The following is a 13951-nucleotide window of genomic DNA, read 5'->3' on the forward strand; positions in this document are numbered from 1 at the left end:
AGTTTAAGAGAAAAGAAGGCATAAAAAAGCGAACGGGATTAAGAAGAAGATATAGTATAGAGCAGCCAATATAACTTATACAGTAGTAGAGACCTATCTTTCATTACCAAAAACGTAGGTGAAAAAAATAATAACCGTGGTAATTCCGAATATTAGACCAATAATTAAGCCAGGCTTAATGCTGCTAGGAAGTATAAATCTTAATATATAGTCTACTTATTAGAGGCCTTAAACTCCTGCTAGAAAAATACTAGCTAATTTAAGTAGTAGGTCTTCGCAATCTAGCTCCTTACTAATACAGTAGTACGTTATACCAACGCTAACGGTAAGACTCTGCGTCCCTAGTAATTCTAATATAGGGTTAAACTTAGAAGCTTAACGCTACACCTTTAAAAAGTGGCTATACTTACTAAGGTAAGAATACCGGTTTAACTAGCGTTAGGTTTATATAGAATCTTAACGCAGTATATAAGGCAGATAATAAAATTGGCCAAAAGAGCGCCCGCTAGAGCCACTTAAAATGCTTTAAAATTTATTACTCTACTCCCCTTAAGAAATTTTATATAAGGGTGTGGAATTTGTAGTTGTCTAGAAGTATAAAGCTATTAATTTCTTAGAAGGTAGAAGTTTGCGGTACCTAGTCTTAAAACTATAGAAGGCTAAGCGCGCGCAAGGCTAGCGCGGATAAAAATGCACCGTCGATCTAATCTTTATAGACCTATAACCTATTATAAGTTAGTGCACTTTTAAGATAGGCTATAGTTAGGAGCATGCAATCGTCTACAGTGTGGCGGAGTATTTAACCCAAGATAAAAAGGTGCCTTTTTCTGTAATTAATTGCAGTAAAACTTAACCATAACTTCCCTGACTTAACCTCAATCATTTAATACTAGTACTACATTACAATCTCCTTTAAAGAAGAAGATCCGAAATTGTCTGTTATGCCTATATTGCCTATATTACTTCTACCAATAAAGACAACCTATATAGGATATTAAGCTGGTCAGACGTAATGCTATTTTCAATTAAAAAAGGTAAATATTTATATTCTTACAGCGGAATTTAACTAAAATTACTTCTTTGTAGGACCAACTCCATTAATAGATATTACCTCCGTATTAACGCAATATTGACTTTTAAGATAATTTAAGAAGGTGGTAAGATTCTAGTGGGATCGGAGGACGCAAATTATTTCTTGTCTTTGCAGCTAGGCGCACTCTTTTACTTATACGCTTTTCTTTTAATAATAGACTTCTCTTATAATTACTCCTAATATTGCAATCACATTTACCTAAAATTAAATAATTTGGGTTATGGTGATTAGACCTGCTAAACTAAGTATAAAGCTTTTACCGTTTTATAAACTATAATATAGTTTAGGGAAACCCACTAATAGCTTGCTTATATAACTGGTTAAATCGCAAGTATATCCTTATAACTTAACTTGGGTAGTATATAGAGAAACTTATAGCTTTCCTATAGAGCCCGTAGCTTATATATAGGTTACGCTCGTTAATATAACTAAGACTAATATATTAATCTGTAGTAAACGCTGCAGTGGGATACTCTTGTAGAATTCTAGTAATTAGAGCGCGGCGATTTAGGCTCTAATATTATATAGACCTAGTATATATATATTAATCCCTATAACATAAAACCTGGTCTAGTTTAAAAAAAAAGGAGGCAGAGAAAATGGCACGTGTAATGCTTAGAAAATCATAGGTACTAAAAAAGCTAGAGGCTAATTATTAAAGTTCTGGCATTTTCTCTACTTTATCTAAATTGGGTTCTTTATTAAGAGGCATATTAATACGGAAGTATTTACCTTAAGTTTCTTCTAGTAATCGATTTTAGTGGTCGTTCTAGTAGTTTTACCTATATTATAATTCCGCCTAAGACCGGATTAATTAAAGGATAAATCTATTTTTAAAACTAAGTATTATTTAGTAAATAACTAGAGACTTAGGTAGCTAGGCAAATCTAGTTCTAATTAATACTATAAAGTCTAGTTTAACGTCCTATATTACCCTTAACTCCTACTCTGCTAGGTCTATAGGATTGTTATATTTCCCTACTTTAGCGTCTTAAATAAACCCTAAGCTAGCGATATATTTAGCTAGGAAATACAATAGTGCTACGGAGGTAGCTTTAGCACTATGAAAAAATTAGTAAGAGACGTATAGGGAGATCGAACATACGCGTTATAAATTAAGAACTTATTATTAGCGTTATATGGCCTAAAGTGCCAATAGCCTAGAATAATATATTAGATTAAGCTGTGCATTATATAGATACCAAACATACCGTATTCCTTCCGTCACGCACCAACGCTATTATAATTAGATAATATACATAATTTTAAGTCGGAGACCGTAATAGCTGTAATAGCAACCTTTATCCCTGTAATCCCTAACTCTATAGCACCAAATATACAACTATTTACTCCGTAAGCATTTTTAACGCACGCCTTTATCTCTAGGTTTCCGTAACAACTGTCCCTTAATAGGGAAGCGAAGAAATATAGGACACGCGCGAATAAGGAACGCCTATAGTTATTCTAAAATACAAATACATATCTCCTAAGCTTATCAAAAATCTTAATGTAATCTTAAACGCTTCGAAATACGCGACACTATATAAGAATGGCGAGACTACTAGAGCTTGTCCCGAGCACAAAATTAAAATCGTCCTACAGAGGGTAAGGTAGATTTTAATATTATTCTAAAACCTTTAATGCCTTAAGGGAAAATAAACCTTAGATTCTACCCCTATCTATAATAAGTAAACGGGTACTAGCAGTTAGAGGTTTTAGCCTAACTTTAAGCTATGTATCAATCTAACAAAGAAGGCATATTAATAAATAATAGAGGTATTCTATATTAGAGGATAGTTAGCTAAATATATAAATATAAGTATTATATACTATATAACCGTAAAATAGAATATATTTAGGTTTCCTATAAAGATAAAAAAGACATATCCTTATAGTTTTAAAACGACTCTAGTTCTAACAGAGCGATCGTAGGCTCTAGATATGTAGTTTATAAGTAAAAGTATCACTTATTATTAATTCTCTTAATATAGTAGCTACTCTCTCCTTAATAAGTTTGCACCATTTATTTAGAGGCTATATACCCTCCGCTAAAAGGGCTAGAAATGCTTTATAGTATTAGAAATAATATAGGGCTCTAAAAACGGAACGGGGGTTAAAATCTGCTATAGTTAGCGAAGAGTGTAGTAAGAAAGAAGAATACCTATAATGCATTTTAGGAGGTAAGCTGTTTAGAACTATATACGAAGCTATAAATAAGACGATAAATTTTATAGACGCCTCGTTACCCGCGTATTGGTTTAGGAAGACTCCTAAGTGGTAATAAAAGTCGTTTCTAACCTAATTATCCCCTCTTAACGCGCGGATGAAGTCGAATTCCTTAAAATTAGTACTGGCTATATATTTAAATGCTCCTTTAAAGAAGGCGTTAAGGTAGGCTGTAGAGAAGAAAAGCTGTTAGTTAATGTAAGCCTAATAAGTAGTATTGGCTTTATTAAGTAATACATCTTTAAGTATAAGATAGTAAGCAACTAGGAATAGTTTGGAGGTATTTAGTAAGTTAACGACTCTAATGCTAGAGAATGATTAATGGAAATTAGGTAGATTTTAAGTAATGGAATTTATATCCCAGAGTTCGCCTAATATAACTATAATTACGCGAGGTTGAGTTAAACTTAACGCCGGACCCATCTATACCCACGTTATAACTTACAATATTGCTTTATTAGTACTATTAAAGTCGTTTATAAAAATATAAATAAGGTCGGCGAAAAGGAATATAAGTCTAGCTAGTACCGTATTAACGACGTCCTTTAGACCAAGTTCGCAAGCTTCCTCTATCTACTTTACCCTTTATCTCCCAATCTTACAACTATAGCTTAGGAGTTAATTATTTTCTATATAGGTATCTTTAAGATTAATATTAGCAAATAGCAGCGGCCTATTTAAGTAAGCTATTAATAAGTTGAGGTTAAAAGCAGCTATGCCTTGCCCTTATCGTCTTAAGTAGTTATTTTCTGGAAACACTTCTTTTAATACTTTTATTTTCGCTCTTCTCCCAATAAGAATAATTAGAGAAGGGAATTAGGATATTAAATTAGTTAAGTTACTAGTTATACTGTAAAGCCGGTCTCCGTAAGAAATAACCTAGTCCTTTTAATTGCGAAATATCCGGATCTAATCCGTTTGTGAATGCGAAGCTATAATAAGGATTTTTTGTTTTAAAATCCTTTTTAAACCAAGTCTATATAAATCTTTATAATTTTATAGAGGGGTTGTATTTTTGGCCACACTCTTCCATATTGTTTTATTAAGGTTAAATAGACTTTATCCCAAGATTCCTTTACAATTCTTCTTAACTCTATTTCGCGATAAATAATAACATTTTATAGAATAAACTTAAGAATTTCCTTAGGTCAGCTAAGGTAAATCTAAAGCATCTACACTTTAATTTATCTCTTAAACTTTTGGATAAAGGTAATATTAAAAGGTTAGTGGGGATATTTAAAGCTGGCTGCTTTTATGCTAATGAGGGGAATCGTATACCCGCGAAAATTGAAAAACATAACTTGGATGCTACGGTTGCGCAATCTAAAAGAGTGGCCTTAGACTTATTCTAGATTAGAGCCTTTTCTAGGCTTTCGTTTCTTAAGAACTTTAATTTAGTATATTTATATAAACGAGACTTTACTAAGGCTATAAAATAGGCATTTCCGCTGCTAGGAGATTAGTGGTAGATAGTTAACTTTTATATAACTAGTACGCTTACCAGTATTAAGCTGAAAAATTACTAACTTAAAAAGGTATTTCTCTAGAAATAGAGGCCTATATTTACTTAGCTTATGCAAACCCCTAGGACCCTTACGATAGGGAAAAGTATCTATATATAAAATTCTATTAGAAGCGTAATAATAAAGATAAAGAGCGTAGGTGGCTAGCTAGATTAAGCCCTAATAAGAAGAAAGTATTTAAACAAATTTAGCGTAATAGGTGGTTTATTAACCCTTTAGATAAGCTCCTTCCGTTTTCTAGATTATAGAAGGAATTCTATCTTAGATTTATACGCGCTTTTATAAGCTAGAAGTGTAGAGAAGTTTATTAGTTATATACAATTTTAATTATATCTTTACTTATAAACTTCTAGGAACTCTTTAACTATATTTATAAGATTTATTAAGTATAGATATATATAATAGGGGGGGATAAGTCCCTTAGCGTATTCGCTAATAAAACTACAGTGCGGCTACTAGGGTCTCTTACGCTAAATTAGTGCTATAGAAATAGGGAAGTAATCTAATCTCTCTTTAGTTCTAAAGCTGTCTTTCCTAAGTTAGACAATCTATATTAGCGCTTACAATTCCTTATAAACGTCTTATTAGTAAATAGAATAATATTTACCTTATATACATTTTTTAAGGATGCTAACTACATTGGCGTGGTTATAAAAAGGATAAGGTCGCTTTTACCACCTAAGGTTAAAGATTTAACCATTACGGTAATAAAAAAGTGCTATACAGGCCAGGCGCAACAAAGTGGTTATTATATCGTTTAATTTAGGATATAGGATAAATATTATATATGTATAACTAAATCTTAGAGTAAGGAATAGGGTTACCTACAGCTCTGTCTTTCTATTATCCGCTACTACCCTAAGCCAAATAAAGGTAAAAATTCTTTAGCGTCCTATAGAGGAGTAAAGCTTAAGGCGTATAGGGTGAACGAACTGCCACCCTTTAGCTTGTTTAAATTTACTAGTCTCGCTTTTAAGCTAGGATTTAAAACCAATAAAATCTATTACTATTAGGATAAACTAAATGGAATTTAAGCCGGTATTTATAAACGTAGACCTAAGGAACTATTTAATATTAATAATACTAAACTTAAATAAGAAGTATAAAGAGAGCAAGAGGCTAATAAAAAGATATTTTAACCTAAGCTAATTACCCTATAGCCTATCCCAGAACTAACTACCAACTCTTTATAAATTAAGTTAAGATATAGTAAGCCTTCTAAAAGTTCGCGGGATTTTAACAGTAGATACCTCTTCTTGCTAACTTTATATAATGTAAAGAATAAGGATCCCAAGCGCTCCCTTATATCTTTTACAGCTAAAATACTTATTTTCTTTGCTTTTTTTTAGACGCCCAGACTTTAACTACATTAACGGCACTAGCGACCTTAATAACACCAGCGCGATTAATAGCAATATTAATAATAATTATCCCAACTAATGCGAATAGACTAACTTAGTAGCGCTATATTCTTTATTATCTCTATACTTTAGTCTAGAAGAGCCTTTAAATGCTTTACCGCCCCATAATACTATTTAGTCTCCAACCCCTAAGCCTAACTATTATAGCTTACGTGGCTAACTTAGAGGCCCTAAAGGCATATATGGACTTAAATAGGAAGCTATAATAGGTAATAAGTTAATTTTTATAGATTTAGATTCTGGTACGCATTTAAAATTTGCTAATACTCTAGAGGGCATCAAGTATGCCATTTATTTAATTGGGGAAATAAAAAATTCTTTAACGTACGGAGCTGTTAAAGAGCGTCGCTTAAAAATAATTTATCTAAAGGACATTTATAAAGATGCTAATTAACTAAGATAGGACCCTTTAGGATTTATCTTTTATCTAAATAGCTTGTTTAAACTTACCCGTTTTATATTTAGTGCGGACTTTAAAACCTACCTATAGCATACTTTTAGCTAAGGATAAAGGCTAACCTATTAGACTCTGTGGGAATTGTTAGAGATAGCCCGCGCGTTATTATTATAATATATAATTGCGGCATAGCAGGGCTTATCTATTCCTACTAGCAATTATAGCTAAACTCACAACTTATAATAGACCTTTTTGGTGTCTATAAATTAAATAAGCAACTTAATCCTAAATTTATGGAAATTAAGGTATCCGAGATATATAAGGGTAGGGTTAATCCTATCTCGGAGCCTCTTAGGCGACAATCTTAAGTTTTAGCGCAGTGCTAGTAGTCTATTATAATATTATATAGTAGAAAGTAAATTTACTAGTAAAGAAGAAGAGAAATCTGATTTAGAAAGAGATTATTATATAGAATATATTCTTAACGAGACTTCCAGAGATAAATCTACAGCATTTTTAATAAATTAGGAAATGAGGTTAGTGAGGATAATAAGGAAGTTATAATAGACAAGGCTATACGCTAAATTATTAGATCTTATATAGTATAAAGCTATATAAAATGCTGCTTTTTAGCATTATACCCCCTAGATATTATAGGGACCCACTAACTAATTCTATCGTAATGTATCTATTGTTTACGCTAAATATATTAGCAGAATTCCATTAGCAGCCTGTATACTTACTGTTATAATTTCTTTAATTAGCCACCTTATTCGTTTAATACGGCGCACCTCCATTAAGGAACGCTCCGCAACTATCTCGTGCTTATAGCTCGCTTTAAACCATTTTTCATTAGGATACTCCTGAGCCCAAAACTGGCCATATATGATATAATCTTTAGGTAAAAGGTCTTTAATACTCTTAAGTCTAGGCTCTGCTTAAGAATTAGGATTATAACTTAAACTGTTAATAAATATGCAAATGTCCTTCTAAGGGGCCTTATTTGCGATAATTGCACCCCTATTTAATATAGTTAGGCAAAGCAAAAAGGATAAGAGGATATAAACGTAAGGGAGTGCGTTCTCTTTTCTTTTGTAGTAAAGGACGACTTTTAAAGTTGAAAATGCTAGATTAGACGCAAGGCTCCTAGAACCTATAAAGTTGGTTAGTGGGCGATATAAAGGCGTAACATTTATAATGGCCAAATGTATCCCAAAGTTCTTCCGTAAAGAGTTATCCTATTAAATATAATTTTAAAGCTGTTTAAGAAAGCAACGTTAAAAAGTTTGCAAATCTATAAGTCGCCCTTAAAAGAGATTAATATGCATAATTACAAATGCTATATTAATTTGTTGGCTTTCCGCATCTATAGTGGGAAATCCCTTAAAAAATAAAGTAACGGGCTTTTTAAATGGTTATTTCGAGCCTAGCGATCGGTAAAGGAATTGTATTTACTCTAGTTTGTTACTCTTAGCTAATAAGGCTAATCTATAAAAGAGTCTTTTAACTTCTGGAGTTATATAGATAAGGCTGTTATACTTATCGCTTATAATATTTCGCTATTCTTCTAATTGTTCTTTATTATAACAAGCGAGGTAAGCCGTAAGATCCCTAAGACATTCTCTTAAAGCCAACTTATAGTGTTAGTACTTCTTATATAAGCAGCTAATAGAGTAGTAGGACTTATAAAGGAAGCGGATAAGATGTTTAAAAGCTTAAGGTAGCTTTCCTAATAGAGCTATAAAAGGTTTAATGCCCTTTAACTATATTCTTATAATTGCCTTAAAAGCTAGGTCTGGTTTTAGGCTGCTTAATAGACCGAGATATTCTTCTATAAGTATTTCGTAACTTTATACTAAATCTAAAAAGTCACCATTGCTTAAATCTTTCCGTATAGTATTACGCTATTTAAGGCATTCCTTTTTAAGAGGGCGGATTTCTATAAGGCTTGAAACCATAACGGCGAAATTTCAGAATTACTATGATTTTATTAGTTCTGTTTTATCCCAACTATAGATTAAGCGTAGAAGTTTGTTGTTAAAAGGAAAAACAGATTTTTAAATATAAGAGAGATCCAGCCTTATATAGAAAAAGTATTAGCTACTACTTTAACCACGTTGCGACCGGTAGGGACTAGCAGTAATAGTATAACTTAAGGAAAATGCAAACGCTAGAAGATGCCGTATTATTTATTATACTTAATTGGAGCTTATTCTTACCTAAGAAGTTATAGTCCGCTTAGAAGTAAAAGACCTCAGTTACTAGATAAAGTTAGAATTAATAACAGGTAGTAGTGCGGGCTGTCGTAAAGTGACCATAAATCGTTAGCTCTAATAGGTTTAAGCTTAGATTATAAATTCGCCACTAACGCTAGCTCCTATTAATATTCCATCCTTAAGTATTATCTACTGCTTGTTTATTTATACTAGTATTTAATCTGGGCATAAAACATTTTTAAAGCAATGTGGTTATAACCTTTAAAATATTAAAATAAAAATTTAGCACCTTAAGGTGACCTTATTTTAATCTACCTCCTAAATCTACTACTAATAAATTGAGATTAGCGTAAGAAGCAGTGTAAAAGAGTATACGTTTACTGCTTAAGCTAACCCTAGATGAGCTAGTTAGGCACTTACTAAGGCTTTTAAGTATTATATATTACTATAAGGCGCAATAATTAAGAGGTTTAAAACTTGTTAATTACGTATAGTTTTTTATAGGTAGTAGGATGCTAGGAATCTAAACTCTTTCTTAACTAAGTAAATTATTCCTTATAGGAATAGAAAAGTAATTAAAAAGATGGCCGTTGTTTTACTACGGGGCTCTATAACGCCTAATGCACTAAGGCTGCCACTAATCGCAGGGTCCTTTATAAAAAGGTTAAGTTAACTCTTAACTCCTAATATATATATAACTGACTATTAAATATTTTTCTATATGAAAAAACCTAAGCTATCTTCCTCTTTATTTAAATCATTCCCTATGCGTTATAAGTATATACTAAATATTTAAAATCTCGCAGCGCTTACTAAATGGGGGGGGTGAAGCTGGTCGTGCCTAGAGCTATATTAGCGAGGGGATTACCTTATACGCCTCCTAATTTTAACCCCTATTTGACATTATATAAAAGGCTACATTTGTTTTATCCTAAGGTCCCGTAATAATTACTTAACCACCTTAGTTATAGTGCAAATTGCGTATAAAATTCATAGCCTAGCCCTTGCTCCTTTTCTCGCATCCCGTACTTTCGTAATGCCCTTAAATTCAAAAGCTGCTGTAATTGAAATTTAAATATCTATATACTTTAGCTTTTATTTATAAAGAATAAAACTTTAATCTAATCTAACTTTTAGATATTAGATCTACGAATCTAAACGATATTAGTTTATTAATTCTTTTAAAAACAACTAAAATGGAAATTCTTAGTATATATATTTTTATGCTTATATATTATATAGCGGCCACACCATTTCTAGAAAACGCCCTTATCGCATTTAGCTTAAATAGGGATTTCCACGCACCTATTAATCTTCTTTAAAATGACTTAACTAGGCTTATAGAGACTGATATTGAGCAGAATAGACTAGGAGATTATTAGATACTTACTACTCTTACTTTTATAGTCGATTCTTTTAAAGGCTAAGACTTAATTAAAACGATTATTAAAAACAATACAGATAAAAATAAAGCTAATATTCTTTTATATAATTCCGATGGAAAAGATCAAAAATCCTATATAGTATTAAAACCTAGCTTAGCGGATCTGCAGAATGGTTTCCTCTTAAATGCTAGCGGGTTTTCTATTTCCGGCGGCACTGGTATATTAAAAGCATATTCTTAGGTAGCCTATATAGAAAAAGCTATAGAGATAGCTGAATATAAAACTAAAGTTAAGTTAGGCGGCTCGGCCTATTATACTATAAAGAGAATCTATAGTGGCGATAATGGATAGTAGATTAATATTAGCTTATTAAGTAATAACAACCTATAAACTTAAATACTTACGGCCCTAGGCGTTTTAGCAGTTGCGGCCTTAAATAACTACCCCGCTAAGGGAATAGTAAGCTAGCATTCTTACTCTCTTTTAGGCTCTATAATAGGGGATAAAACTAGTTAGATAGTTCTTTATAACCTATAGGGTAATATTAATACTAATAGTTGGGGTATTCCTAATAACCCTAAAAAATTTCCGGATTTGGGCAACGGGAAGTTTTCTATATCGTTAGATACCTTTAGGAATAGCTTTAATATAATTTACTATCTTTATTAGGATTATAGACCACGATAAAATTAGAATTTCTTTATTAATACAATTAATTATAGTGCTAACGTTTCCGTGTCCTTATGACTATAAAATTATGGTTTACAATAACTATAGTTTAAATAATACGCTTATTACACAGACATTTTAAAAAAGAAATACTTTAATTGTTTGCCGTGCTAAATAATCAAAATACTCCTTATAGGTGTTTGCGGCAATAAGGATTAAAAAGGCAAAATGTAAGTAGTTATATACGGGCAGTACGCGGGAAGGTGTTAAATAGACTAAAAGGATGTATTAAAGAACAGGAAAAGAATGATAGCTATACCAATACTCCTAAAAAATCCTTAAAACGACAGTGAGATATAAATACTAATACACTAGCTAATATAATGGCGACGATACTGACGACGATTTATAATTATTACTCTATTACCACTTAGTTGGGAATAAAAACCGGTTAATAGGTAGTAATAAAAACTTAAGGGTGCCGTGGTATTTAAAGTCCATAGTCGCCCGTTTAAGGTCAGTTTATATAAATATTATATTATTAGGACCTGGCTGTGCCGTAGAGGTAAGTTAAGGCTGTACTAAAAAAGGGTTATCTATTAGTGGGGTTAGTAGAGCGTAGTTAGGCATAAATAGATCGAATGGCTTTGTTGTTAGTATTCCGTAAGATACGGAAGATAAGTTATAAAAGTATTCTACACCGTTCTCTAATAGTCGTTGCTATATACGGTTGCAATCCTCTTTAAAACCCTTATAATTGCTAGCGTTATTACTGCTAGAATATAATAGGTTAAGCCTTTTAAAAATGTTATGTATAAGAGGGTGGCTGTCTTATACCTTAGGTAACGGTAGCCCTAGCTAATCTTTGTCGCCCTATAGCCGATTATAGAGCTCTCTTAGACCTGCTACTAGCTGGGCCCATTATCGCTTAAGCATTTCTATGTAACTGCTATAATTAGTCCTTAAACTTAGAACGCTCGAATATGGAGATATACCCTTTAGGGTAAACTTTATCTTATGATTTCTTTCGCGAGCTAGGGATATAGATAGCATTATTAGCTATATATTAAGTATATAGACTCCCTTTACTACACTAAATTATCGTCAGAAGTGCAATATTGTATAATTGAAATTTGGGTAATACCCTTGACTTCCTTAATTAGTAGCGGTTATAAGCTTTATAAATTCGCTTTAGAACTTTAAATATCTCTATAGAGCCTAACTATTATATAAATGACGGCAAAATAGAAATGGGGCTTAAGAAATAACGGCAGCGTTAAGAAATAGGAAAATATATTTATTTAAGTTAATATTTTAGCTTGGTTAGAGAGGACATATAGTATTAAAATAATACGTCGGCTAGCTAGTAAGTATAGTGTGTGCTCCGCCTAGTAGGAGTGCTAGGTAGATTTAACCTAATCTATATAGTAGACAGTCTTCCTAGCGTTTTAGATCTCGCTACCAACACTAGAAAATACTAGTAGTTTACTCCTATTGGGAGTAAAAAAAGGTAAAATAGGTAAGTTATAGTAACGAGGTGGCAATGACCGCAGCGTCCTGCAGTAATTAGTTGTCGCTTAAATATTAGCTCCTTCTAATATCTTCTTTACCTCCCGTCCTATAATAATGCTATATTATAGCAATAGAGGTATATATTTTAGAGATTATAAAAGGTATTATCTTTTCACAGCAATGCAAGTGGGTGTAATAATTACACTCTACCTTCGCGCGCTGTTGCGTTATGCATGCTACAGCACCCTAGTTCTTACTTTTAAAGAGTAATATAAAAAGCGGATTGGCGAGTGCGGTATAGACTAATAACTAGCCCGGTATTTAATTGGTTATTAAATGCGCCGCGTTAGTCCGCTAAGTTAACCGCAGCTTACCCTAGTGATATGCCGCTACTTATTACGCTGCTTGGCGTTTTTAAACTAACCACAAGCTAGGTTCTAACTCTTGTTAATTGCGTATATTCCTATTACTAAAAGAAATAAGTCCCTAACTAGGCAGGGACACATTGGAATTATAATCTTAATTAAATATATTGTCTCTATATAATACGAGTGTATTATTAACACGCTATAGATTACGAGGACTTTTATTATAAAGTTAGTGTGCTACTAGTTTGATAATAGCCTGCGTCACTTCCTTTAACTAGGGTTGTTTATTTATAGGGCGTAGACCGGCGCGATTGTATCTCGTCTAATAGGGCTTAGCTATATTGCATATCTTAATAGTTAATACTGCGAGGGTATAGCTAGTGCTATTATAGGTGCGCTAGTAGACTTATATAGCGACTATAGGGTCACCTATTATTTAGATGGGATATTGTACATAGTATTCTATCTATACTAAGAATATTACGCTCGCAGCTGCTCTTAGGTATAATCTTATAGATATAGCAATAGCCCTAGCTATATTAATAAGCTAATAAATTCTATTTCTTCCGGATAACCGTACGTTAAAGGATTAAAATATAAATAGAATGAAACCCTAAACTCTACCTTTTTGTTTACTGCGCAATCTGCTTAAAATATACTATTTATTTCTAGGGCTTTAATACCTTAACTAAATGCAAGCGCGTGTAAATCGCAGGATTAGAGTTTAAGGCTATGGTGGCGCAACTAGTTGGTACTTTTTAAAATTATAAAGCTGTTAGCGTTATAAGGAACGGTTTCTAAAGATATAGTAATTGATTTTAATAGAAGGCGGCATTGAGGCTAAATTATTACACTAAATCTACTTCTTGTTCTTTTTAGAGCGTAGTAGATATAAAATAGATGGACATTTATAGGAAGCTGTAAAAGGGACAGATATAGAATTCTGCCTTACTGCCTCTCTATTAACTAAAATCGGGTTATCTTATAACCCTGTTTCTATTACTACCCCTATTCCTATTTATATAACCCCTCTCTTTTCCTCCTTATTGCCTACGCCTTCCTTATATATATATAGGCTCTAGAGCTATATTTAATAGACAGAGTCCTTATTCTTTAATATTCCGATTAACACTCTCCAAGT

General features: G+C 32.4%; 1 protein-coding gene across 1 annotated transcript; it reads right to left on the reverse strand.

Moving 5' to 3' along the window:
• Positions 1-2317: 2317 nt before the first annotated feature.
• K441DRAFT_549444 (uncharacterized protein) lies at positions 2318-2539 on the reverse strand (the record flags this gene model as incomplete). The annotated part of the gene is made up of 1 exon (XM_067643004.1): positions 2318-2539. A coding segment is annotated over one exon (222 nt), but the record flags the coding sequence as incomplete, so codon positions are not given.
• Positions 2540-13951: the final 11412 nt, after the last annotated feature.

The sequence above is a fragment of the Cenococcum geophilum genome (assembly GCF_001692895.1).
Source record: "Cenococcum geophilum 1.58 unplaced genomic scaffold K441scaffold_11, whole genome shotgun sequence".
NCBI lineage: Eukaryota > Fungi > Ascomycota > Dothideomycetes > Gloniales > Gloniaceae > Cenococcum > Cenococcum geophilum.